General features: G+C 38.7%; 1 protein-coding gene across 6 annotated transcripts in view; it reads right to left on the bottom strand.

Annotated features, from left to right (window-relative positions):
- Window positions 1-23,105, bottom strand: part of LRCH1 (leucine rich repeats and calponin homology domain containing 1) — a 133,313-nt gene extending 110,208 nt beyond the window's left edge. For 3 of the 6 annotated variants that reach the window (XR_008820339.1, XR_008820338.1, XR_008820336.1), the window contains exon 1: window positions 22,686-23,104. Coding sequence is in view for 1 of the 6 variants with exons in the window: in XM_056329366.1 (XP_056185341.1) it covers window positions 22,686-22,926 (241 nt within the window). In the remaining 5 variants the exon portion in view is untranslated. Of the gene's footprint in view, window positions 1-22,685 lie in introns of all 6 variants that reach the window. The other 3 variants (XR_008820341.1, XR_008820337.1, XM_056329366.1) reach the window with 3 other exon arrangements.
- Between the last annotated feature and the right edge of the window lie 1,709 nt (window positions 23,106-24,814).

Below are 24,814 nucleotides of genomic sequence, written 5' to 3' on the forward strand. Positions count from 1 at the left end.
TTCTCTGATGTGGAAAGTTCAGCAACATAAATTCAGAGGGAAAAGGTTTTCCATACCTTTGTTTCAGAAAGGATTTATAAGGAATACCCAAGTGAACTTTTACACAGAAATGAATGTTACATATCCAATAAGATTGATTAATGTTTTGCCTACACCGAAGGCTTTTCTTTCACATTGCATAGTCTACATACATCTTGTCATTACAGAGCCATGCTGATACCTGGCTGTTGCAGCAGTCCCCCTTCCTGCAGCTCCAGAGGCTGTCTAAAGACACTTTAAGCATGTACGGCCACCACAGTTAGGGACACTTCTGTACCAGCAGTACATTACCCTGATTTTCAGTAGCCCTAGTTATACTTTGTTAAATGATATTTAAAAAACAGAGACTGAAAGTTACATAACTAAGGGACAGCCCTGGAAAGGCAGAATTCTTCTCTGACACATTCTGTTGCAAATACACAATCCAGTTTTAAATTGCTGTAGTGTTGGTGGAAAGGATGTCATACTTAAGTGACATTGTTTTTCTCATGCTTTAAAACACATTCTCATGTTTCCTGCTTACTGAGAGCAGTGCTGTACTACTGAAGACTCAATATTTTTTTTTAAATAAAATTAATCACACACACAAGTGAATGTGTAACAAGTTAGCAAAATCAAAGTCGCTTCACAGTGGGTGATTTCCCATGTTAAGACATTCACCCATGCCTGAACTTTTATATTACAAGTGATGAGTGTCTATGCAAGGCACTGTTTTCACTCAATTCCTGCAGGAGACTTGTTTTTTTAAACTAAACACTAATATAGAAGATGACCTATCAAATACTTTGTATCTGTAATAATAAATATTCTCCAATTTCCATATTAAGATACCTTAAAAAAAACATCAATACTGAAACATCAAAACCAGTATACCTGCCATAATGAAAAGGTATTAGGGGAAGGTATCCAGTCAGATTGGACAGCCTGAGAGAAGATAAACTACTGCAGCTCCATGCCTCCAGGGCCAACCAATAGCCAGGGAAAACGTATTCCCAGTAGGCAGATGCACACAAAGCACACATATACATACATACACAACTGGCCACACAGATAACAATGACATACACACAGAGCACTCACAATCACAGGCAGTACCAACAGCCTCATCCTGCTCACATTCTGACTGAACAGGATGAAAGTTGGCTAGTAAGAAATATATATATATATACACATACATACACACACATATGTATGCATGATGTGGATCCCTCCAGCAGAGTTCAGACACTCATGTCTCCCCAGTTGCTGGCATCTGGACATGAGGCCCTGAGGCTGTATGCACTGGCCTTTTTTATGCCCTAAATACCCCTATGTTCCTCCTCAAATCACTCCTCTCCATATTTGGTTCATCTCCAAAGCACACCATAATAAATCCTGTGCAATCCCAAAATGCTGTTCCCCTGCAGCCCACAGTGTGGCCCATTTCCCAAGGCAAGACCCCTCTTGGTCTAAAAGGTGCTCCAGCTTTGATTCATCCTTATGGGTCTCACACCTGGATAATCAGGCTGAGGCATCCAGGGAGATCATCTCTTCCTCCAAGTCCTTCACCTGTGTTCTTTTCCTGCTTTTGTGTCTCTGTGCTCCGCTGGGTTTCTGGAGATGGGCCTTTGAGAGGCCTGTAGTAGGCCAGAGCAGGGTATTATTTGGGCTCCCCCTCTTGCACTACCTCTCTGTACTCCTCAGTAGGGCTGCAGCTGAGCTTTTATGACATCACCTAAAAAAAGGAGGCACATCTACACTAAAAGGAGGCGTTAATTAAAACTTTCTTGCAATATATCAGGTAATGCAGATTTCCACATAGCATCAGAAAAAAAATTAATCCCTCTAAAATTACAACAATTAAAACTACATGTGTCTTTTTAAAGCAACAGCTATGCTCCAAATATTACCTTTAAAAATGTGATTATGCTACAGTTTAATTTTGCATGATAATTTTGCTAAGGTAAATTAACTTCTTGCCTATGTCCAATTTATATTAAAAAAATAAACCTGAAGTCTCTGTTCTAGTTAATACAGTATTTTGGGAATCACATTAAGTAAATGTTAATTTATGTAATCCTGTCAACTTAACTGTCAAAACAAGGTCAGCCTTAAAGTCCTCTGAACTGGAAAAAAACTTAATTTATTACCTCTTTATTTATGTACAACAAGGAGAGAAAGTCACCCCAAACAGTACTAGTTATTAAAACAAAATCTGGGCAATGGCTAAATGTAAGGTACTTAAGTGCAGCTCCAAAAGCATTAGATCCAGTCATATTTCAAAATGCAATATAAGATTAGAGTTACTCTAGGCATTCTCTCCTTCAAAGCCCTGACAGAAATACTAATTTCTTATTTCAACAGAATAGGAAGTGATTTTTTTTTTGTATGCTTGACATGATACTTTGAACATAGCATCTTTTATAGGCATCCTCCTGTTATATTCTAACTAGTGTCAGGAAAAAAAAAAAATCAGACTGTTGAAAACACACTGAGTATGACTACAGCAGCATTTTAACTCAGATCAAGAATCCAAAAGGTCAAGTCTTCTTACTATCACCGTTTACCATGCTGTAATGCACAGCAGAGAACACACCAACTTTTAGAGGCAACAAAATTTGAAAATACACTCCTAAAACAGCAGTCGGTCTATGAGATCAGAATGAGTCAAAAATAAAAACCCTTTAAATGTGTAACAGTAACATGACTGGAGCCCATCACCAACTACTCTGCTTTTAATATCTAATCTTAAAAATTGTGCTAATTGCCAATGTATACATGAACAAATCTCATTAAATAATACAGTTCTATCCAAAGGAGAAACCAATAACTGTGTAACAAAACTTTCACTGTTAATTTCATCCATTACACCTGCCTCAGGGTTTAATGCCTAAAGAAAAAAAAACCCACACAAAAAAGTAAAAGCTACCTCTGTTAGACTTGAAATTTAACAGATTACAACTGCTTCAGCTTCTATGCAGTTTTTCTATAGGATTCATATATTTAAACCTTGAATAAGAGACTAACACATCGTGTTTTAAGTAACATAGCAGCAGTAATCCACTGACATCTAAGAGGAAGAGTTAGTGGCCAGGGGCTATTTTGTTAAAAAACACAATTATGATACAAAAAGCAGCCCAGAGAAGGCACATATTTTTTTCATTAATGTTTATATGCATTAAAAAAAACTCAATTATATTAAATCCATGTAAAATACTGTCTTTCAGTATTTCTCATCACACAGAGGAACAGAATGCAATCAAGTATCTGAAGTATGAAGACATTTCCTTTGGCTATGAAAGGCAAAATATTATGGTAATATCAAAAAGGAATCAGAAAACAGATAACAAAATAGTCATAAATACCTTGGCATATATAAGACAGGTAACTCCTGTCAGGCCCTAAAAAATCTTGAAAATAACGATACACACAACACTAAAATTTACATGGAAATATCTACAGAAATCGTAAGTGAAAAGCAAAATATATTTTTTTCTTGCTAAACTGTAACCAGAGATACTTATAGAAACAATTGCACAAGGTCGCAAACAAAATGAAAAAGGATTAGGGTAGAATTTTGAGGTGCTCATATTCTACTGGTATTTATTTTTTCTGTAAAAACAGAGAATAGGGACTTAAATAGGCAGTCAGCTGCATACTTTATGTAACATTACTATATGACATACATAACTATGTAATAAAATAGCTAATGCTACATTACCATCTAAACACATTAAAGTGTGACCATGCAGAAATTACTGTAAAAATAACACCTTCCATAAGGATGTATTCTGAGTAGCAACCAAGTTCAGAATGAAATACATAACTTCCTTGAATAAATTGTGCATAACTCACCTGAAAAGCCCCCATGATTACATCAGAAAGACTTTTAATTTTCAAATTATGGACATAAAAAGGTGCCTTTTTTTTCTCCCAGCTACAAGAAAATGAAAATCCAAATTTTAAGTCCATATGCCTGAAGTGTGTGTGTGCGTGTACATAATTCTCTCGCATATCTATGGACACGTGCTTGCACACCCCTGCAAACAAGAGAATACAATGCACAATGACTGAGGCAGTTCTTTATTCAAATACAACCTTGTTTTAGAAACTGTTTTATACAAAACTCTGGCAAGCAGTAATTTCAATAGCCAGTATTATTTGAAATATTTTGCCTGCATATAATTATGAAACTAAAAACAAATGGGGTTTTACGTGAATAGTTACCCCAGGGAATAGTTTGTTAAGGAAATACATTCTCATGGCTTAACCGTGGCTTTATCTGGCAAGTAAGTACCCTACCTACCCTACAAAGGCTAAAGAGGCCAATACTTGAGTATGAGAGAGATACTTTTTATCCTTGTCTGATGTGTGTGTGTGTGTAACAGTAATATATTATTTTTTTCTCAAAGTTTTACAAGCAAATATGAAACACATACATTGGTCAGACAGTCTCAGAAAAACAAGGAGCACTGATCTGATAACCTTCAGAAATTTTGAGTCCGCTAGCCCTTGCAAAGTAAGCTTTCACTACAATAAAAAAACACAAGCACAAACAGGCAAATTAATCTACTCTGAAATTCAAATTAGCATTGTGGGAAATATGATTACACAATTACTCTTGCCATTTGCTAGAAGTATGTAATACTGTAAATCACTGGTCAGAGAGATATTGGGGCTATGGTATCCCACATGGTCTATTTGTATTTATTTTTTTTAACTTGAATTAGTTCATTTTGATTTTCATATTTATCTCCTGCATGAAGCAGGATACCAGGTAGGCAATTACAGATCACTTGGCGCTCTCCATACAAAAAAGGTACATAGAAATAACAAAATATTTTTCCACACAGTCATAAATTAATAGATTCAGTCACAAGTAAGAAGGCATTTAAGCGTGCAATGCAATACCCTTCCCTTAGGAGCTGAAAGTTACTGTTTGGTATTAAAAACTGTTTTTTCAAGTTTCACTTCCAAGTAACACAGGCCAGTGAAAACAGAACTGATGAAAACAAGGTAATCATGCATTCATTTTCATTAACTTTATTAAATAACCATTCCAAATTAGATCCACTTTATTGCTCAACTGAAAAACAAAGCAAAGTTTCAGAGAAACCCCTTTTCAAGGGGTTGCACATCAGTATTTGTTTTTCTGCAAAAACAGAAGGTGGGATCAATCTTCAGTTCCCTTCATTTTTCCTTAGTGTCAGAAGGGAGGCCAGTAGCTATCTGCACCAAGATGCAAGTCTTCTGCAAATTAACAAGTTTCATTACTGTAAAAATTGTGGTTAAAGCAAAAGGGGGAGCAAATTCCCAGCAGGTATGCCAAAATTCAGCCTTGCTATCTTACTCTAACATACAGTACAGATGCATTCATTCTGCCATTCCAAGTTAACTACTAAAACAATAGATTCATGCTACATAACTTACTCCAAATTAGTAAAGTGCAGTCAAAATGTCTAGAGGTGTATCTGTAGTTCAGCGCTTACATGGTAGTTTTATGAAAGACTAAGTGCCAAAGCTTCTCAAAAAAAAAAAAAAAAAATGTCTAAAAACTACCTATTTCCACACTGGAAATCCAGTGGAAAGTCTCTAAAAACATTTCAGATGATGCAGTCAAATGGTATTATTTAAACACTGATTTCCTCCAGTTGATTTTCTGCTAGGTACACTGACTGACAAACATTTCAAATGAAAATTAAGGAACATAGAGCAATCTCCCAAGGAAATACTTACATGCTACTGGACTGCATAAATGCAGTAGAGTAGGCTATAAACTAAACATTCAGATACTGGAATATAAGAACAAATTTTCCTAACATTTTATTATTTACATTACTGCCGACATAGCACTACAGTTCCCCTAAGACAGTCTAAAAAGTAAGAATTAAAATCAAGGGATAACATGCAAGACCATACGTACCAGCTAGTGAGCAAGAATAACTATCTTTCAACAGCTGTAATTGCAAAGTCACATTATTTATACAGACATCTATACTACTACAGTCACAGTGACAGACATACTGAAACTCCTTTTGAACTAACTGAATCCAGATGCAATCATCAGGCTAAATACAGCAGCATGACAGGAGACCTTTCCAAGAAAATAGGTTGAATAAACCTGTGCTGAGGTTTATGAAGATAAAAGACAACAGTAAGCTACCTTACACTGCTATAACCTAGTCCTATAAAGTATCATTTGTTTTAGAAATTCCAGACAGGGAAGATCCCACATAGATCAGAAAGGATTTTGTCAATAACTCCAGTTATGCCTACCTTTCACCCTACCTGTATTTGCATACCAAATTTTTTAAAAAAACCCACACAACTTATTTTGCTTTGCTTGCATGTGCAGCTTTTTCTTTACCTGTTAAACTGTCTTTATCTCAACCCACAAGTTTTCACACTTTTATCCTTCTGATTCTCTTCTCTATCCCACTAGAAAGGAGTGAGTGAGCAGCTTTGTGGGGTTTAGCTGCCTACTGAGGTTAACACAGAACAAATAAGCAAAATTTACTGCCATGCAACTTAAACAGTTTAATAATTTTAAACACAGGTATTCCACAGTTGCCATCAAAACTTAGAGAAGAAAAAAACCCCCCACACTATCTCAACCTAAACAAAACTGTGTCTCCTAATATTCTTACTGTGCATTTCAGTCTTCAATGCTACAAGTTCCTCGCGAATGTCTTTCAAATTAAGAAACCACAATGTACCCAGAATAGAGTTTAAAACAATAACTAAGACCATCACATTCTGTTTTGAAGTGTTGTAAAAGCATTTCCAAAATGTGTTAACCTAATTCTTTCTCCAGTATTCCCTAGACTCACTAACAATGACAGTCTGCATTTGGTAATAGATACAAAGTATGTCAGAATTTGTCAATACACAACTGGAGCAAAACTCTACACGTAGGTTTATGGGTTGATATGTCAGCAGACAAAAGGTGTCTGAGTCATTTTGCATAGATGCAAAGTAAGATTGTAAAAAAAAAAAATTAATCACCTTGGGTATTCTTTCATGAAGATGATGCTGGAAATTCATGAGGGGAATACTTGGGAGTTCAAGATACTTGGGAATGCCTCAGCTAAATGAAATATGTTTCAGCTGGCAAGAACAGATTGAATGGGTTCATACTTGACCCAGGTTTGCACAAGTGGTTAGACTAGGTGATCTCCAGGGGTCCTTCCATCCTGAGTTATCCTACATTACCATAAAATTTAGATACAAATTTAAAATAAGGCTTTTATGAAATAACTGTCTATTTTAACTGATACTTGCCTTTTTATTTACAAACAAATATTCTGCTTAAAGAAGCTGGTTTTATGAAGCTGTAATTAAATCTTAACCAAAGTTCCCAAAGGGAAAAGTTACCACTCAATCAAATTCCAGTTGAACCAAAATTATCACAAGTGAGAGAAAACCACAGATAAGACATCCAAAATAAGTGAACAACACAGCTTTGCCATCCAAGAAAAGCAACTGAAGGGGTATGTTTAAGAAAAATCACAAAATGATCTAAAGTGGAACCTACACTGCAATCATTTAGAATATTTAAAAATGGTATAGGTAAAAATCCAAACCACCTACTAGTCTACTATTGCCTTAGGTATGATCAGCTGGACATCATACCACCAATTCACCTTAAATAGTAAGACCGCTTAGCATGCAATTCCTTTTATGTCACTGACACTTCTAAAGCTGGTCTTTATGTACTGGCTGTAGCACCAGTACATAAAAAAATCTGATGTCATCTACATTCCACCAAGGGTGGAGGCAGACAAAGTTTCTCAAAATGAGTTCCCAAGAAATCCACATTTCATAAAATCAAAACATCCTGTTTCTATAAACAGAATCATCAAGCAATCCATTCTAGAACAAACATTCAAGGAGGAATTCTTAATTAAAAAGCAACTTTTCCCTCTATTTAATTTAAAACGTTCAACATTTGAAATAACCTTCATTTTTATGTCCCTAACTTCATATAGCAAAACACCAAAGGAAATGGTGTAAAATTATTGCAAGGAAAAAACCCAACATCATCATTTTGATAATTTTTTAAAAAGAAGTCAGAAGCTAAAACCTGTACACTACCGAAACAAATCATATTCTATGATCTCATGCGAACATACTGTCTACCAGAACAGTCTTTTTGATTTGTTTATACCAGAATATCAGTCAATTTTATTTGATTGTAGAGCGTTTATCTGACAGCTACTCAGAGAATCTGAACAACATCCTCAAGGAGATAATTAAGCATCTTGTATGAGAAAATTTTTAGATTTATTTCTTCACAACCCAACATCAGTCAAGACTTTTGAGACTTTCCCCCTAGAACATAAAGCCATTGCTGATAAAATCTGCAAGTGACAGATGTTAATGGTACTATAAGTAACAGCAAGACCAAGTTATAGATACATTAGGGTGTGGAGCATATCGCAGGTTAGAAACAATTAAGCTTGTATTTAACCCTGCGTCATATGAAAACTTAAAAATACAACATAGAAGAATGCAATCATAGTATTGGGAAGTGATAGTGTAAGCTCGGAGTGATAAACACGAGCTCCCACCAACCCTAAGGCACAAATGACTATCATGAAAAGTTGGGTGCATTAACAGCAACTACTGATAAATAAGCTGAATGCACATTACCCAACTGACGTATTTGCAAAGCACCTCACAAATTGCTGTGTTCAGCTGCTGAGTTAATAACTAAGTGAAAGACAATAAAAAGGTTAAAGCACCCAAAAAAACTATAGGGTTTCACGGAATTACAAGATTTGGGATCTGAAATCATATTTCACAGCAGAACACCAAAGGTTCATCTGTTTAGGACTGACCCACAAGCCCTTGCAACATTCACTACAGTAATGTAAGATATTAGCAGCCTCCACTTTGCTATCCACTCCTTGGTTGGCAGCAACCTTCCCTAGAACAGGGGCAGCAGGTGCAATCATGTGCCAGCTACTCAAGACAGCAATTCAGAGCTTGTACAGTTAGTTTAAACCCACCTTCATCACCATTTAGTCTCATCACTCTAGTTAGATGGGCAGTACCTTCTGGTAGGAAGCTAAATGAACAACTGCAGTAGCATCTTAAATTAGAGTAAGAGGAATTACTCTTCATTAATCAAAGCTTTTAGTTTAATAAAGGTAAAAATTAATTTACAAACAACTACAGAAGAGTGAATGTCTGATATAGCGGATTAGAACAAAACAAATGACCAAAAGTCAAAGCTAAAATACAAAATAGTGCACGTAGTTTCTTATATTTATTTCCAAAGGAAATGTATAATTAATCATACTATTGTCACTGGTGTACTTTAAAATTGAGACAGTACATATAAGCCGTAATTTCTTATCTAGATACAAAGACTCAGTCAGGGAAATTTATGGCCACTATTAGGCAGAGGGTCAAACTGTATCAACATAAAAGTCTCTCAGTATTAAGTCATATAAATTATTCCATGCTTCAACAAGTATAGTCCACTAGCCCCAGAAAGAAAACAGCAGCATGAAATAAGGTGAGATACATCTGGTAAAGAACAACAGAAGTGACTAAATATTCTTGAAATATCACAAACATTTCTCTAAAAGGCAGCAGCTTCTATCAATACAGAAAAAAACCTTAACAGCTTTACTGCTCTCTACCATTTTCCTTTTTGTAAGACTGCTTCCCATGGATTTAATTATACTGTTCCACAGGAAAGACGTATAGTGGTTATGTTCAATTCAAGATGATTCAACTATAAGCAGAATACCTCCTAATTGCAAATATTTCTATTTCTCTTTGATGAGAACATTGAAAAATAAGACGCTTTTGTTAGACAAGGAAGGAAAATTTTTAGACCATCCAATTCCTTCAAATACTGTTAACTGAGAAGGTGATTTATCTTCACTAAGTATCGCATGAAAAATAATTCTTCAAAATAGCAAAAATTCTATAAAACTGTTAGGTTAGAGGTTGTAAGCAAGAAATAGCTAAGTAGTCTAAGCTGTTTACATCAAAACATGAAACAAAAGATTCTGTTGTAGAGAGAGTTGTATTTAGGACAACTGGCAAAGTCCAGGTAAGCAAAAGTCAACCTTTCTACAGACTGAGCACAGGTATCCTACAGAAGCTGATCTGGAACACTTCTTTTTCATAAATAGTTTCGAACAAAAGCATTTGTGGTTTAGAAACAGTAATTTTGGAGGCAGATAGCTCTCAAACATTACCACCGATACAGAATAGTCTTTGCAGAGTCATTAACTGATCTAGCCATCTCAAATTTGTGTGATCACAAGGTTTATCAGAGCTCATTTTATTTTGGCCATATTTCCAGACTACTGTATAAACAAAGGCTTACAGTGCAAATTCAGAACACAAAAAGCCAATACTGATTTCTCAGGAGATTTTAGAATGAGCATTTTATGGATGTTTATGAGCTATGTATAAAGCAACACAGATTCTCGTGTAGAATTTGTCCATGCTGACTTCACCCACAAAAAAAAGATAATTGCATTTTTATAAAAATTCTAGTCAGAAAAGTCCTGCAGCGCCATGTGATATTCCCACTTGTTCGAATAAATATTTTGGGAGAAAGCTAACAAATCTGGGAGGGATGTAGAGGAAAGCAATATCCAGCCTTTCCATAAGCGTATTCCTTTTCAGACCTTTTACTGGTGTAAGTTTTTTCAGATTTAAATAGTTAGCCTCTCATTATTGTCCTGACGCTTCCAAACTCCTGGTTATGTAACTATTCAGAAATCATTCAGGAGCCTACATTTATTATAAGCACACATTCACATACAGTAGCTGGTTACTTGTTTCTCGAAGAGGGTGGTTTTTGGGTTGGGTTTTGTTATTTATATTTATATATATATACACTTTGAATGGTAAATCCTACTGTACTGGCTAGAAACCTAAGGAAGTTTCACAGACTCATTCTGTTCCCAACACGTATAGTCTCAACTGCAACACTCATGCTTCACTATTTCCATAGCAATACCATGATTTATTTCTTCATTTTAGAGTTTTTCCCTGTAAAGGCTAACCCTTACACTCATTCTTACTTCCCTTTAACAAGTAACCCTTCCAGGCTACCATTGCTTCATAGATAAACATGGCTTAATTTTTTCTGATAAACTGGATCTTGGAGGGATCACATGGCCACATCTCCCACAGCTTAACATTTAACTGCATGACTAAAATGCTTCAGTAAGACTACCAATTACTGCAGTTATATTACTACCGCACAGAACTGTTTAACACCAAACTGAGCTGTAAGATTCCAGAAGCCATTTTTAGCCTTGGGCACTAAGCCAAAAATAACCTTTTCAGTTCTCTAGGAAGCCAAATGTACAAAGATATGAAAACTGACAGGATGAGTACAGCACTTCTTGCCAAAATACTGAGGTTTTTTGTAAAGTTAATACTCTTTCATATTAGCTGATTCTTAACTGATTGCAAATCTGTAGTGATATTCTTTTAGAGACTGAATATTTCTGAATCGTACTATCATGCTGCTGTGCCAGATGCTACTATAAAGTGAGGTCTTCATTTTTGCATTACATTAATACCTTTAAAATTGCTTCCACAACTTCAGACCATAAGGAAAGCTTCAAAGCTTATGCTTTTACTATCTCAACACCTCCAGAACAAAGCTTCAAGCCGAATGCCTCAACATCCACTCTTCAAGATCTCTTACATTGTCTTGATTGAGACTTAAAACTAAAAGCCAGAGAACCGAACCTGGGTTCCTTTCACAACTTTGTCCTTGATCTGTTCTGAGATCTGGATTAAGCCATTCAAAATTTCTGTTCCTCAGTTTTCTAATCAGTAAAACCAGGGATAACCAGCATCATTATAGAACAATGAAATAGCTCACTTCTCAGTGAGACCAAAGTTTGCAAGGTAATTTTTAACAGAAACATAGAACAAGGTCTATGCTAGGACCAACTAAAACTAGAAATCAGCTCTTAAAGTCATTATATTAACACTCAATATATTTACATAAAAGGCTTTTAATAAAAATACAAGATATTCAAAAGACTACTTCCTTTACCCTAAGTTCCAGATTGATTGGCTGAACGTCAAAGTTACAGCACACTTTAACATAGGCAGTAAAAGCTGCAATATCATGGCACAAAAAAATATACCAAAAGAGTACCTGTCTTATCTCTAAATTCCCTTGCAAACATCTTCAATTTGTTACTGCATATTTTGTATGCTCATCTTTTCATTCAAAACTTAAGATCCATACCACTTGCATCAAAGATTTTCTTCAAAGAGTAAGCCATAGATCACCTTTACTTTTCATGTTGAATTTGAGTAAGCACAAAAAAACCACAAAAGCACCAATTTTTTAAAGGAAAACAAGCAACTTCAGACTCAGCAGCCATTTTCACTCGCCCTTCCCTCCCCCAAAATGTCTCAGAAAAATAATGGATGAAACTACACGTTGTCAAAATGACAGTTTTCCATCAAATTTGAAAGTTCAGATAATTAATGGAAACAGTCATTATAATACAGCTATAGTTCAGTAAAGCACTCTATTAGTTTCTGCACATTTTGACTAAGAAACCACATCATCCGCTCATGAGACATTAAAAAAAAATCAAGAACTACATGCAATCATAAAGTATATTGATGTTGTATACAAACTAGGTACCAGTACTGATAGGTCTTAAAATAACACAAAGTATGGAAACACAAAACATTTTAGACAGACCCCATAAATTCTTGGTCATACATATTTCTTCAAAAACTACTAAGCAGCAGAAAATACTATGTCTGGTAAAACTTGCAAGTGACAGGATGTGTGCAAGTGAGGGAAAAACCCAAGTCACTTACACAAAGCAATCTGAACTGGCTGGTAAATGAAACACAGGCAAAGAGTAGGCATTGAGCCAGACTGAAATTCAAATCTTGGAACAGGGATCGCAGGCAAAACTTAGCGAGTAGGGAAACAACAATGTACATAGTACAAGGCAAAAGGCAGTTTTCTTGAACTAGGATGAACTCCAAGAAGAAATTAAAAATAAACCCTAGCAATATAACATACAACAGGCATGGGAAACCTGGGTTTAAATTTCTTCCCTTAACCAATCACAGCTGCTGTTTAATGACCAGGGCATCTTTGCCCTGCCCCTGACGGCTGAGAAGGCTCCTTTCATCTTTGACCAGAAATCCCATCCCAGAAATCTTCATGACCACCTGTATTTTGTAATAACATATAAAGGACACTACGTTCTTCCTCCTTCCCCACTGAATAAACAGGCAGCTTTGTTGTTGTTACACTTGCAGTGCCTTAAAAACACTGTGTTGAATGAAATCAGCTAGGCCTTACTATTCTCACAACACAGCAATGTAACAATGGCAATGCTATCTATGTTAAGTATTCAATAGCTTTACCCTCTCCTTCTCCTGTCACTAGATTTATAAACAGTTAAGATTCAAACAGTAAAATAACAAAGTAATTTTAAGAATAACTTTGCTTACCATGACAGCAATTTCACTATCTTTAAATTCTGACACAAGGTTCTTACTATACACGAATTGTTGTACTTGCATTTTTGTTATCTTGCCCTTACTTCCCATAAGCCTCATTCAAGTGTGTATTTTGTTCAACTTCTTTCCTTGGATTAATCTCTGATTCAGTTTTCTTTTCCCACCTCATTTCTTCCCATTTTCCAAAACCTCTCCATCAGTTTCAGTGATGACCAATTTATCTTTGCACACATATTTTAAGAAGCTGTCCACCAAACAACAGATCAAATTCTCATTCATGCTTTTCACATTTAAATGTGGAGGGTTTTTTATTTCTCATCTGATTTTTTTTCATTTTTACTTTTTGCCTGTCCAGTGTAGTGCTACAAAGGAGCGATGTCACTGCAAATAAACAAAGATGCAGAATTCAGATGTTAAAAAAAACTAGCATGTCTGTATACACATGATAAATCAAAGTGAAATTGTCATTTGTAGTTACTTGTCTAGTTTTTGAAACATACTACTTTATATTATAATTTACATCATAAAGAAAGCAAAGCATATGCCATGCTTAAATATACTTCCAAGACGTTTTTTGCTGAATTTAGTTTCTTTAATTTAAAAAAAAATTATTTACCTTAAATCCTCCACCCACATATTAATGCTAGCTGTCCCAGCAGTATCTCCTTCTAGCAGAGAGGAGTATTTATAGAGCTGCATTAGTAGAAAACACTAGTCTATATGGTTAAATTGAAAAAATAAATTAAATCTGTTACCAATTTTGCATTTTACAACACTGCAGTTTTGGAAACAAATGAAGAAATCTGAAAAGAAATAAAAGTTTGATTCTAAAGTAAGCATTTCAAGTCTACCTTGATCATGGCAACATCCACTTCAAAAAGGAAGGATTATCAAGAGAAGTGCAGAAACAATTATAGGGAGACACAAAATTTATAATCTTTAAAACATTAACAATTTATATATGCAAGTAGTTGGTGTATTTCAATAAATTAATCTATTGAAATCAGAAAAATTAACAGAGAAAAAGTATTTTCTGCCATATTTTCCTATTTGTTCAGTACAAATAATTTCCTCCGTTCTACAAGAGTATTTCAAACCAAGAAAAAGAAAACCACTTGTACAAGTTCGCGTCCTCCAGACTCACAATTAGTGCAGCATGTACCAAGGAATAAAGTCACCCAGCTGCAGAAAACCAACAACCTTATCCATTCAGCAGCACAGGTCATCACTAACATGGCGGCTCATCTGTTTTGTTCTGCTTCTGATAAAGGTCAATTCAAGACCTCTATTCTGGTATTCAAAACCTCCAGCTACTTTCAGTTAACTTCTTGAACCATACCTAGAAAGGTTACCTCACATTGGCATCGCAAAATTACAGCTACATTTTAACTAAAGGAGTAAGAATTCCCACAAGCTCAGCTGAACATGACACATTTCATGCAGCTTCAAAAGTGAGTGCAAACCTCAGGCTCCAAATTAAATGCAAACTCATTTGCCTCTGCCTACATCATCATCTCACTCACAAGTTTTGAAATTTTTTTTGTTTAAAAAAAATTTCTCCTACAGAGTGGGATGGAAGGACAAAACACTGTTATTGTTATTTCTATTTTTAAGTAGTTCAAAGGTTTACAGATATTATGGTGTTCTGTACCATACAAGGAAAGAAAGGGATAAAAAGGCAAGCTGGCCAGCAAGACACCCTTAGGGGAAAGAAGATGGGGAGAAGCATTAGAAATTCCAAGAACTCCTCCCACAAGATGCATCTACCCACAAATTTATCAGAAAGTAATTCCTCCAGAAGCTTAACTTCTTGGTACTGGTACTTTTCCCAGAACTACTCTGATGGCTGTATTATACCTTGTAAAATATGGTCAACAAAGAACAGTCAGTCAGAAGTCAGGAGACATAACGTCCATTTCCACTTCTGACAGCGATCTGCATGCTGAATATGATGATAACTTTTATGGCTCTTTGTTTTACACATAGCATACGTGTTTTTTATTCTGCCATCTTCTTAATTCTGGTCTCAGTAGAACATGTTAAGGATATGTCTCTGGTTTCAGAAGTGCCATTTAAATTATTTAAATCATATTTATTTTAATTGCGAATTAGGGATCTAACTAGCTTGGGAATGTTCGCAAATCTAGTAGGTGCTTTCTAATAGAGCCAGCAAGAACACAGAAGGCAGAATAAACAGTCTATGGCCTGGGGAAGTTACTCCTTCCTTGAATGGTCATTCTGATATGCAAAACACCAGTCCCTACATCCTGGTTGCTCTTGCAACTCTGCAAGCAGCAAAAAAGTCACTGGCTTTTCTTTCTGCAAGCAAATGGATGCTAAGCTTCCCAATCAAATTCAACAGTTAATCTTCTAAAGTATGAATTATAAACTATTTTTTGTAGCATAAAACCTGTAAATGTCATGTATATTAAAGTCAAATAATTTTCTCCATGTTTATGTCTGTTCACAAAATTCTAACAACTATTAATGTAACTGTTCAAGAAATCCAGTTTTACAGATAACAGAAAAGTATCCCAGCCATTACACTCAATCAAGAATATACAGTTCACCTCCCTGCTTATAATCATTTCCCTTCTTTCATTTCCACCATTTCAAAAATCTTCACTTACTTTGTATGAAACTTCTGCCTAAAAATAGCATCTTCTTTCTATATATTTTCTTGTTCAAACCTATATTATATTGGCACTTCTCCTCTTCTAAGTCACAATTCTACTGGGCAAATATTCATTCTGCTTTGTCAAAGCCAATTCTACCCTGGTCTCTTCCCCTCACAGAAGTATTTAGTGTTTTCAAAACTCTACATACAGTAACTGTATTAAGATTCACACTGTCTCTCCTGTTTTACAGGTCTCTAAACCAAGATGTCTGTTGTGCCAAGGACACAAAAGATACATAGTGGGGAAAGGAAGAACAGGAGGCTCTCAAACCACGTAAGGATATTTGGCTTCTACCTCTCACAAGGCCTGCGATCACATGTGAGCAGATCTTCAAAAACAAAGTTGCTTGTCTAGAAGCATTTGAAAAGGAACCTGTAGGACCTTTACTACTGTAACAGCACTTTTGAAGCTCTGATTCAGTCTTTTCCAAGGCAGACGAGTCAAGAGCACACAAAGTGACAAGATTTCTAAAAACCAATCAGTTTTCATCCATTTACATGCACAGCATGGCCAAACATGGTTTTGGCAATTCTAGGCAGAGCTGTCATTTTAAACAGCCACCCTAAATTAGAAGTTAACTTTAAGGGTAAAAGTTCAATAAACAGCTGAGCTTACTCCTGCTGAAACAGAGAGGTTTCACTCTCCCTCCTATCATGTGATTTCCAGGCTATCATCTCTCCTACCTCTTAGCCCTTGCATTAGTTTTGAAGCTTCTCTACAAACAAAGCAAGCTAGCCAAAACAAACAAACAAACCAACCAACCCACACTAGGGAAGGAGATGGGACATGGACATGAACACACACACAGAGTCAGTGGTAGAAAAACCATTAATCTGCTCAAGCCACATTCTGAAACAGTAACCAGGCCATTGAGTACTCCTAATTTGTTTCATGCAACAGAAGGCACTCTGAGCTAATCTGCTTTATTTTGTGCTGAGAAGGGCCAAACAGCACCTGCAAAGTCACTGACTGCTTTTCAGCTATGGGGGCATAAAACATTAGACAAAAGAGGTAACTTTCAAAAGCACAACTGGCTAGACTCTATATAGTAAAAGAACTAACAGGCTCTTTTGAACAGGAGTCAATAGCCTTGCTGTTTATAAGATCCACAAGCAAGGACATACTCAAGACTTGGGGAAGAAAAAGAAAAAAGGACCAAAGGGCTTTAAAGGGTATTCTGCAGTTACAAGTTGTAAGCATATCTATGCTTCTAAATAATTAATTTAGCTTGATAAAGCTCTTTCACATAGCATTCCTTATCAGAGAAAATAAAGAAAAAAAACCACTAAAACCCAAAAAACTAGAACATGTTAAATCAGAGATGTCCAGGCAGACCACATTATGAAGTTACAGTCTGAAACTGCACATATAGTTGGATACATACTAATGAATACAAAATGGATTTATCTTCATTTTTTAGCCTTTATATAAAGACACAGTATATAGTAATGTCAAAAAAAAAAGTTACATCCTACAAGTTTTGGCTGCAGGGTAATATTCAATTTATTTGTGAGAATAAACAAACATACCTCCTCCTCTCTCCCTCTCCTAATACACTTAGAATATTACTTAAGTAAGAGACAGAATAAGTAAGAGAAGAAATCTTCAAATAAACACAGGAAGGCTGTAGGAAGGGCCTGACTACTGAACATAAAGAAGAAACATTTTTATTCCTTTTCTCAGATTTATAATTAAAGATATTATTTTCGTTGATATGTTTGGACAAAATGAGCAAAATGAAAGGTTCTCAAGAAGCTTCATTCAAAAAGCCCACAATGTAATCAAAATATGAATTCAAGATGATGAATTATAACCTATTCAAAGCAGTAATTATCAGAAAAAAATCTTAAAAGGAGAGGGTCATAGCAAATCTCTTTTATTCCCTAGTGACCAAATAACAACAAAATTCTAAGGAACAGTCCATTTGGTTGTCATTTTTGGTTCATGAAAATGTTGCCATAGCACAAACTAGTCTGTATCTGTGACATCCTTCCCAGTACAATCTGCATTTGTATTAAGTGGAACCAACTGCACATCTACTGCTATAATTATAAGAATTCCCAGAAGTGAAGGAAAACTTACATTAATAAAGGAGTTGGAGAAAATCAGTGAGAATGAATTATGGTGATCTAATATAAACAGTTGTTTATTTAAAAAAAAAAAACGAACCACAACTAGGAAATGAGAATATTTCTTTTATTGTTATTGGCAAAAAGGACTGAAAGGAACATATTTCACCTGAACCAGTATCAACCCCCAAAACACAAAAAAATTTTCAGAAAGACAAATAGAAAGAACTTCCAGCTGTTGGGTACAAACAAATGCATTCCTGGACTTGGCTGTGACGAACGACAACTTGTAAATTTGGTTGGTTTTTTTCCTTTACATGATCCCACAGGAAGCACTTAGATGACAAAATTCAAGCTAAAGTGCCCCAAAAACTAAAACTCTACACGTTCTCAGATAGCTGTTCAGGTGCTACTGTGATTTTTTGACCATATTCAAAACAAATCCATAGTTATACAGTCCAAACTATTTCAAAGATAGCCAGGCAGGCTCTGGAAAGCACAGTCCATTTATAAATATTTTGAAAATCAGCAGGTAGGAGATCTTATATCTATTGAGCATTTTAAAGTACAAAAAATAAATACATATTCTTTCCAGAATTTCATACTGCCCAAACTAGCATTCAAATACTGTAATTTCTATTTCTTTTCCAACAATCTAACACCTGATTAAAAGAAAAATAGTTCCTTCTCTTCCACATCATCACAAGCTGCAGCAAGTAATCCTTCCTTGTGTGCCTAACTCACACAACAGAAATAGATGCAACGGGTATTAACCAGAAAAGGTTCAGAGGATCCATCTTCAGAAATACATCCAAACCCTACAGAAAGAGGTTGAAGTGACATGGGCAGCCATGGTTACACATTTAGGTAACAGCTTTGGGGCTCTTTCTTCTTCTTTTATAAACTAACATGCTTCCCACATTCCCAGTGGTTTTGAGGAATATAATTGCAAACTATTACTTAAGAACTATGATTACTGTGTCACTGTCTTCTGCATAACCCAGCCTGTAATAAAAGTGATAAGAATAGCCTTTATTATTTTTGAAATGGTTTTTGCAATGCTTCCACACTGATGTGGTTTAAAGCATCTGACTAAACTTTATGTAGATACTTTATGTAGAGGTTTTATTTTCTTCCAACAGTACTGCACACCATGCAAACTCCCTTCTGTGTGCAAAGATACTGCCTGAAAGTTTATCTGACCAGGTCACTCAGCTCCTGAGATAAACTTTCAGAGACTGAGGAAAAAATGTCCTACCATGTCTCTACAAGCAAGATGTATCTAACACGAAGAAAAGTCAGAGAAGAAAAAGCATACCAAGAAGCTGCAACAATACAAAGTGACAAGTATAGTTAAGCCTCCATAGTTACTATGGAATGTAGCTGCAGTAAGAACTGGAAAAGTCAAATCAATCCCAGCTATTAAAGGCAACCAAGTGCATCCCTTTCATAAGTGTATCAATTGCTAGATAAAAACCGACTTCTAACTTCAAGAAAAAAAATAATGCATGAACAGGGAATTTAAAGTTTAACACTTCTGTCTTCCTCAGACATACTTAAAGCACTCAGAACTTTTCCAGAAAACAAGCTTGACAATATTTTATTCAGGAGTAGCTGTAGACCATCATTTTCTGAATCCAAAAATACTGTCAGTACCTAATGCTGAAACGCTGTCAAGATGTAGATATGGTTTCAGTTTTGTGGAAATCCCCTGTTCCTCAGAGATCTCTAAACTCAATCCCCCAGACTAGTCTTCTCTACATCAAGGACCATCTGTATTTTTCAGTGACATTGGCCCTCTTTAGCAAAAAAAGCTTCAACAGTGAAAGGCTACTCCTACCCCAAACACCAAAGTTTCAGGGCTTTAGAGACATGTCAGCACATCAAATCCAAAAGCAGAAGTCACTCATTGCAAGGACATAGTCCAAGTAGTACAAGAGTGTACTGTGTTTATACTATGCACATTTATGGAGAGGAAGCAAGAGAGAAAATTCCCATCAGGAGTTTGCCCCAAGAGCTTCAGAAACCTGGTCTCAAGCCAAGCGCCTCTTCTGTTTATAAATTCTACTTATGTAATGTAGCAAGTGAAAAGCAACACAGATTTTTCGAAAATGTATCAACACAGACTTAACTTACAAGGCAAACAATTCCCATTAAACAGTTACAACATATTGTTACAAAAAAAAAAAAATATAGAGAGTAACTATAGATTAACACATGGCTCTCCTAAAATGGGAGCATGAAAAAAGGACTGCTCTACGCTGCTGTTCATACCAAACAAAAAGAGAATGAAAATCCCATTCTACATTTAACTTCATATTGCATGTCTTCTGTGTAAACTCCACTAAAATGACATTAACTCCTGAAGGCAAAGACCACTTTTTTCCTGAGTTCTCCTCTGAATACAAAATTTACTAAAATAAGTAAGCACATAACAAGTATGTACTGCTTATACATACAACACGTCTCATGCTTTTACAGAACATACATGTTATATAAATACTATCATGCAATCACTGTCAATCAAAGACTTTTTCCAGTATACAGTTTTGTTTTCAAGCCATTTGGATGAATATTAAGTCAAACAAGCTAACTTTTTGGATTTTCAAACTCCTTATTTCACAGCACAACATGTCTTCATTAGACTACAACTTTAAAAAAGGACAGAATGATGTGCTTGCAGACACAAGCTGAAAGTCATTCTTCTAACTACATACAGTTCCACTATCATGCCTTATCTTTCATATCTCTTACTGAGACAATTAATGGTTAGCACAGCAATTCATGCTACCTATTCATGGTAATTTCATTCATCAAGTTTCCTTCATATTTCTCTTTTATTGATATGATACAGGCATTCATACAGACTGCTGCGAAATCCATTCAGCAACAGCAAACAAGTGACAGAGCTATATAACAATTTCATATAACATCTACTACACATCTGAGACATTACTCTGTTCCTTATAGCTGGGATAGATACAAGTATGCTGTCAGCACATACATGTCCACATACAGGAAGGCAAATACCCTCATGTGCAGGAGTAACTGAGAATTTAGGTTCATGTTATCACATGTTTGTGTGCAGCTATAGCACCTGCTGTTTTGTGGGACAAGAACGAGTTACTGCTTGTCTGCTCCTTTGCTGTTACAACAGAACTGCCTTCAGCAGGCAAATGGGGACACAAAAGGGCATGTGGAGGCAGTACGGTAAAGATCTTAGGAATACACTAATACATTACTCTAGCGTGGGTTTGTACTGTTCAACCTAGTGATGCTATGTAAAGAATGGATTAGGTTCCACCCCTTGGCACAAATAGGGGCAGGAAAATAGGTATGACCATTTGTGGGGGTCTGCCTCCTTAGGTGAGAAACCGGGGTGCCTTTTTTCATGTTGGAAGGAGCGCGTGAAGGCAAAGTAAACACAGACTGGATACACTTCCCCTCACCACTCCTGTCTGCAGGGTTGTCAGGCCTGTCCCCCCTGCAGATTTATGTAACGATGGTGTCCCCCACTGTAAAATATGTAGGGCGCCTGTGAAGACAGGGATTTCTCTCCACATTTGCCTTGGGAGGTAGCATTGCATATAGAACTGGAACTACGGCTACATGATTCTACGGATACAAGGGTGGATGTCAACCCCAGTGTCAAACAAGTGGCATTTGTGAAAGGGAGCATGCTCCCTGGGGTAGCTGCAGAGCAAAAGTGCTCCTACAGTCAAGTTTCCACCTACAGCGTTTAAGAAGGTGACATTTCCTGGGGCACATGAGTGTCTTAATGCGGTTACACACAGACTTGCACCCCCTCCGTGCCAGCTGGGTCCACCTACAAGCAGTAGGACAGAAGGAGCTGTATCCACCCCGGCTTGCGTATGCATTCCTCCCCCAACTATTCAAAGGTGGGCCGGCTGCCACCTCAGACCTCGGCGGTCAGGGGAGGGTGGCACAGAGATGCACATTCCCCAGAGGGAGAAGACGACAGGTGTAGGCAACATCTCCCGCCCCCCGCCCCGCGCACACATTCCCTGGGCGAGCCGCGGGAGCCAGCTCTGCCTCGCCGCACGCAGAGGGGGGATGGAGGGGAGCGCGCAGCGATCCAGCCATATGGGAGCAAACACCTACCTCACGCACCAAGGCGGGGGGAAATAAAGCCAGCATAGGGTGCGCGGAGGGCTGCGAGCGGGCTGGGTTTCCGTGTGGGGACGGGCCCAGGAGAGGGCGAACGCCTTGTGTCACGGAGGTTGAGTGGAAGGGTGGGGAGGGGGTGTCCTCCTCACAGGAGGGTGGGGGGCACTAGGATGCCCGAGGGGGCGGGGAGGTGGGTCCCCCAGCGATTAAACCCACCTTCTCCGCCTCCCCGCCTCCTCAGGCGGATACCGGCGCCGGCCGCCCCCTCCCTCCGCGCCCCCGGTTCCTCGCCTGGCCTCACCTGCCCGCACCGTATCGGAAAGGTCGTGGCTGAGGGCGGCGGCGCTGCGCGGGAACTCCTTCAGCTTCCTGCCGCTCAGGTTGAGCCCCCCGGAGTGCGCCGCCTCCTCCAGCGCCCGCTCCAGACCGCGGTTCAGCGGCGCCTGCAAGCCCAGGGACCCGCCGCCGCCGCCCACCCCGGCCGTCGCCGCCGTCAGAGCAGCGGCGGGGAAGGGCTGCGACTCGCCTCCCAGCGTCGCCATCTTTCCCCTCGCCCGCCTGGCCGCTGGGGGTACCCGAGAGGGCCGCCGGACCTGCCTCCCTCTCGCCCTTCCTCCTCCTCCTCCTCCCGCTCGCTGTGGTGGCGGCGGCGCCGCCGCCGTGACGGGGAGGGGGAGCGGCAGCGCAGGCAGGAGGCGGAGGCGCGCGGCCGGGGCGAGGCGCGCCCACTGCGCATGCTCCGCCCCGCCACCGCCCCTCCCCCCCGACACCGCTCCCGCGGGCTGCGCGCGGGGCGGGGCGCCGCGGCGCCACCTAGCGGCGGCGCGACCCCTGCCCCGCGCTGCGGCTGCTGCTGCAAGTTGCAAACGCCGCCGCAAATGCAACCGCGTGCGAGTGCAAAAGGAGGGGTGGCCCCTCTCCTCTTTTTCTGTCACAACACCCCCCTCCGCCTTCCCTTCGGCAGCCCAGCCCGGGAGTTCTGCCCTGCACCTGCTTTGGCCCCTTCTCCCCGCACCGCGCTACCTGCACCGGCAGGCTCGGGGGCTGGATGTTCTGCAATTTGTGGCTGGGCGGTGTGAAACCACCGTGCGCCGTGCAGGCAGGCATGCGTGTGCTCAGGCGGCAGGCCTCATTTGAAAATTAAAAGCTGAAGTGGCTGTTGCCACCGAACCAGACCCTGGGGAGCCTCTGCCCTGCAGAAGGCTTTTCTGCGACTCGCTTCTCCCGCAGGAGCTGGCTCACACATGTGCATGGCCCCTGGGGACAGCCTGCCAAAGAGAGACCCTCAAAGGTGTGATTTGTAGTGACAAACCAAGCACAGGGACCATGAACGGTTCCATTTTCAGTGAAACAACCTTTCTGAGGGGGCGAGGGTGCTGGCTTTGGTTTATGTCCCCCTTCTCTCTGCAGCTTTGCAAAGACAAGCCCAGGAGTGGGAGAGGAGCGAGGCCTCGAGCAGCCACAGGGTTTACAGAGTTCAAAGCTAAAAAAGGGCTTGTACGTCATCACCCACGACCTGTATTTTACAGGCCATTACATTCCACTCAGCCTGTGCTGTGGTTGATGGCTGACATTAAACCGAAGTCTTCCCAGCTCCAGGAAGTTCAACCACTGAGCGCTACAGGGACAAGGAAGACAGAGCTGCTACAAGGAAATAACTCACACTTTCTGAAAAACTGGAGAGATCCTCATGAGCTCCGCAGTCACAACAAGACATGGCACTGGGTTAAAAGGGAGAAAGGGTGTTAGAGGTAAATCCTTTCACATGACGGTATCATAGTACCCATTAAAAACTTGTTCTTTATCATTAAGATACGCATTCAGTACCCACATTTTTCATTTATTTTTTATACTCATTGCATCACTGCAGAAGTGTTGCAGGCAGTGAAGCTGCATGTTTGAAGAGGCTGCCTTACATTAAGGAAAGAGCTGTAAGGTTAGATGGGTAGGAGGGGGATTATTTTACTGTATGTAGACTCATACTGCACCTAAAATATAGGCCCTGAGCTTAAGCTCCAGTCCAAACTCTCCTCACACCTACAGTTGCCAATTCCTCATGTTTGATGTGGAGATCTTGGGTTTCAGCATGACAAATTCAGTGTCCTAGCAGTTCAAGAAAATTCTGGGTGCACCAGAGAGCGGTTCTTGACACCATCCCTTGGAAGAGTCCCTACCCGAAAAGGAAATCAGCAGTTGCCACAACAGTTGTGCCTAGGTATCACACTACTTTTGACAAAGCTTGTTGGTAGGTTATTAAGATAGTATTTCCCACAAATTTCCACTAGGAATAGCATGTTTTGGATTTGTTAAAAGGCTTAATTCCAGCTTGTGTGCCATCTCTGCATTGCTGCTGGAAAGCATAAAGAAACAAATGAATAGCTAAATCTTCTCATAGCAATTTAAGGAAAAGTGTTGATAAATAGCAGTTCA

Source organism: Falco biarmicus, chromosome 2 (assembly GCF_023638135.1).
Source record: "Falco biarmicus isolate bFalBia1 chromosome 2, bFalBia1.pri, whole genome shotgun sequence".
NCBI lineage: Eukaryota > Metazoa > Chordata > Aves > Falconiformes > Falconidae > Falco > Falco biarmicus.